General features: G+C 50.1%; 2 protein-coding genes across 2 annotated transcripts in view; both read left to right on the top strand.

Annotated features, from left to right (window-relative positions):
* The window catches only part of EMH_0050970 (uncharacterized protein), a gene marked incomplete at both ends in the record, with an annotated part of 1139 nt that extends 142 nt beyond the window's left edge, over positions 1-997 (top strand). The window contains one exon of the mRNA XM_013496706.1: positions 619-997. Within this exon, the coding sequence (XP_013352160.1) occupies positions 619-997 (379 nt within the window). The remainder of the gene's footprint in view (positions 1-618) is intronic.
* A 27-nt stretch (positions 998-1024) lies between these two features.
* EMH_0050960 (uncharacterized protein) overlaps positions 1025-2093 on the top strand; it is a gene marked incomplete at both ends in the record, with an annotated part of 2948 nt that continues 1879 nt past the window's right edge. Inside the window, 3 exons of the mRNA XM_013496705.1 lie at positions 1025-1069; positions 1461-1770; positions 2021-2093. Coding sequence (XP_013352159.1) covers positions 1025-1069; positions 1461-1770; positions 2021-2093 — 428 coding nt within the window. The remainder of the gene's footprint in view (positions 1070-1460; positions 1771-2020) is intronic.

Here is a 2093-nt window from a genome sequence, read left to right as displayed (position 1 = left end):
CTGAACAGACGGAAAAAACCCAAAACTATAAACCCTAAACCCCAAACCCTAAACCCTAAACCCTAAACCCCACTCCCTCGGGTACTCCATTAAGAAAGAAGAAGTATATCTGCAGTTGTATTGTATATAAAAACACGAATTTGTCTTAATACGATTCACAAACCCTAAACCCTAAACCCTAAACCCTAAACCCTAAACCCTAACCGGGGCGCCAACACTCACAAGGCCGCAGGCCACGTACGGGCGCTGGGTTGAGAGGAAGACAAAAGAAAACCCTAATTACAAACCCCAATTGTGGCAAATGCTGTTCTAGAGTCTAGGGTTTAGGGTTTAGGGTTTAGGGTTTAGGACCCACCGGCAATGCATGCACAGCTGCATCAAAGCCCCAACATACTCTGCATACACCTCAGTGTATATTATCATCGATAAATGAATTATATTTTTTCTTTTTGAATTGTTTTATTATTTTTATTTTATTTTATTAAAAATATATTTAAATATTCGCACACTTTCAGGTGTATGTACACCTCATACCAGCTCGATGCTGGCTGCCGACTAAACCCTCATGAGGGTTTCAGCTTCAACCTGAGGGTTTAGGGTTTAGGGTTTAGGGTTTAGGGCTTGCGAAGCCTTTTCAGGGCTTGGCGTTGAGCCCCACCACAACAGCTGCAGCAGCAACAACAACTGCTGCAGCAGCAGCAGCAACAACAGCTGCAGCAGCAGCAGCAACAACAGCTGCAGCAGCAGCAGCAACAGGAACGCAGAACAAGAGCAGCAGCAGCAGTCATATCATCTGCGGCAACATCAGCAGCAACCGCAACCACAGTATCAGCAGCAGCATCAGCAGCAGCGTCAGCAGCAGCAGCAACAGCAGCATCAGCAGCAGCAGCAGCAGCAGCAAAAACAGCAGCAACAGCAGCAGCAGCAGCAGCAGCAGAAACAGCAGCAACAGCAGCAGCAGCAGAAACAGCAGCACCTCTCCATAATACCTTTTTAAGTCTGCCTTCTCAGCACTTGTCTGCCGATGATTCGATTTCGGTGTCTCTACATTCCTCTTCTAGAATCTAGGGTTTAGGGTTTAGGGTTTAGGGTTTAGGGTTTAGGGTTTAGGGATGCTGCAGCTCTCGCGGTTGCTGCTGGGGGGGGGCCCGGGCCGCTCGCTTTGTGTTGCTACCCACCACGGCCTTTCTGACGGTCCCTATCGTCGCTTGAAGTTTATACTAAACCCTCACATTGCCCGCAAGAGACACAGAGTAAACCCTAAACCCTAAACCCTAAACCCTCGTAAACCCTTGAATATAAACCCTAAAGCTTATATGTTGCTCACTGAAACAACTCTTCTACCCTGAGATAACACCCCGTTTTTTCTCTTTTTTTTTTCTATCGAATTTGGTGGTTTGGAGAGGTCTAGGGTTTAGGGTTTAGGGTTTAGGGTTTAGGGTTTAGGTGTTTGTATGCAGGACGTTCTGGTGTCTGCTGACGTGGATACTTTGGTGTGTACTGCTCGCGAGTTGCTGCTGCGTGCGGCGCTGGGATCGTCTCCCAAGCCGACCCCACACTCGATCCCAGCCCCGGCCCCACACTCGCCCCCAGCCCCGGCCCCACACTCGCCCCCAGCCCCGGCCCCACACTCGATCCCGGAGACGATCCCCAAGAGCGAGGGGTTTTGGAGCGTCTTCGGCCGCCGAGCCAAAGAAAGCCTTCATTTGTTTTCGGTTGCAGATGCAGCAATTGTTGCTGCTGCGTTGCATGCACATCATAGAGACACAGGTGGATCGAGGGTTTAGGGTTTAGGGTTTAGGGTTTAGGGTTTAGGGTTTAGGGGTTGGGGTTTAGGAACGAAGTTACGGGTTTAGAGGGTGATGTCAGCGCTTGCTGTCTAGGGTTTAGGGTTTAGCGTTTGTACGAGGGTTTAGGGTGTAGGGTTTAGGGCTGGGCGTTGGATAGCAGCAGAAGTAACCCAGGGTTTAGGGTTTAGGGTTTAGGGTTTAGGGTTTAGGGTTTAGGGTTTGTGTTTCAGGGTTTTTCGTGTCTGTGGCTCCGTCCTTCGGTCTCCTTTCCTCGTCCCCAAGGCGCAGCGGGGCGGAGCGTCG

Source organism: Eimeria mitis, genomic scaffold, assembly GCF_000499745.2.
Source record: "Eimeria mitis Houghton genomic scaffold, Emh_scaff2249, whole genome shotgun sequence".
NCBI classification, from domain to species: domain Eukaryota; phylum Apicomplexa; class Conoidasida; order Eucoccidiorida; family Eimeriidae; genus Eimeria; species Eimeria mitis.
This window is presented reverse-complemented; position numbering and strand designations above follow the sequence as displayed.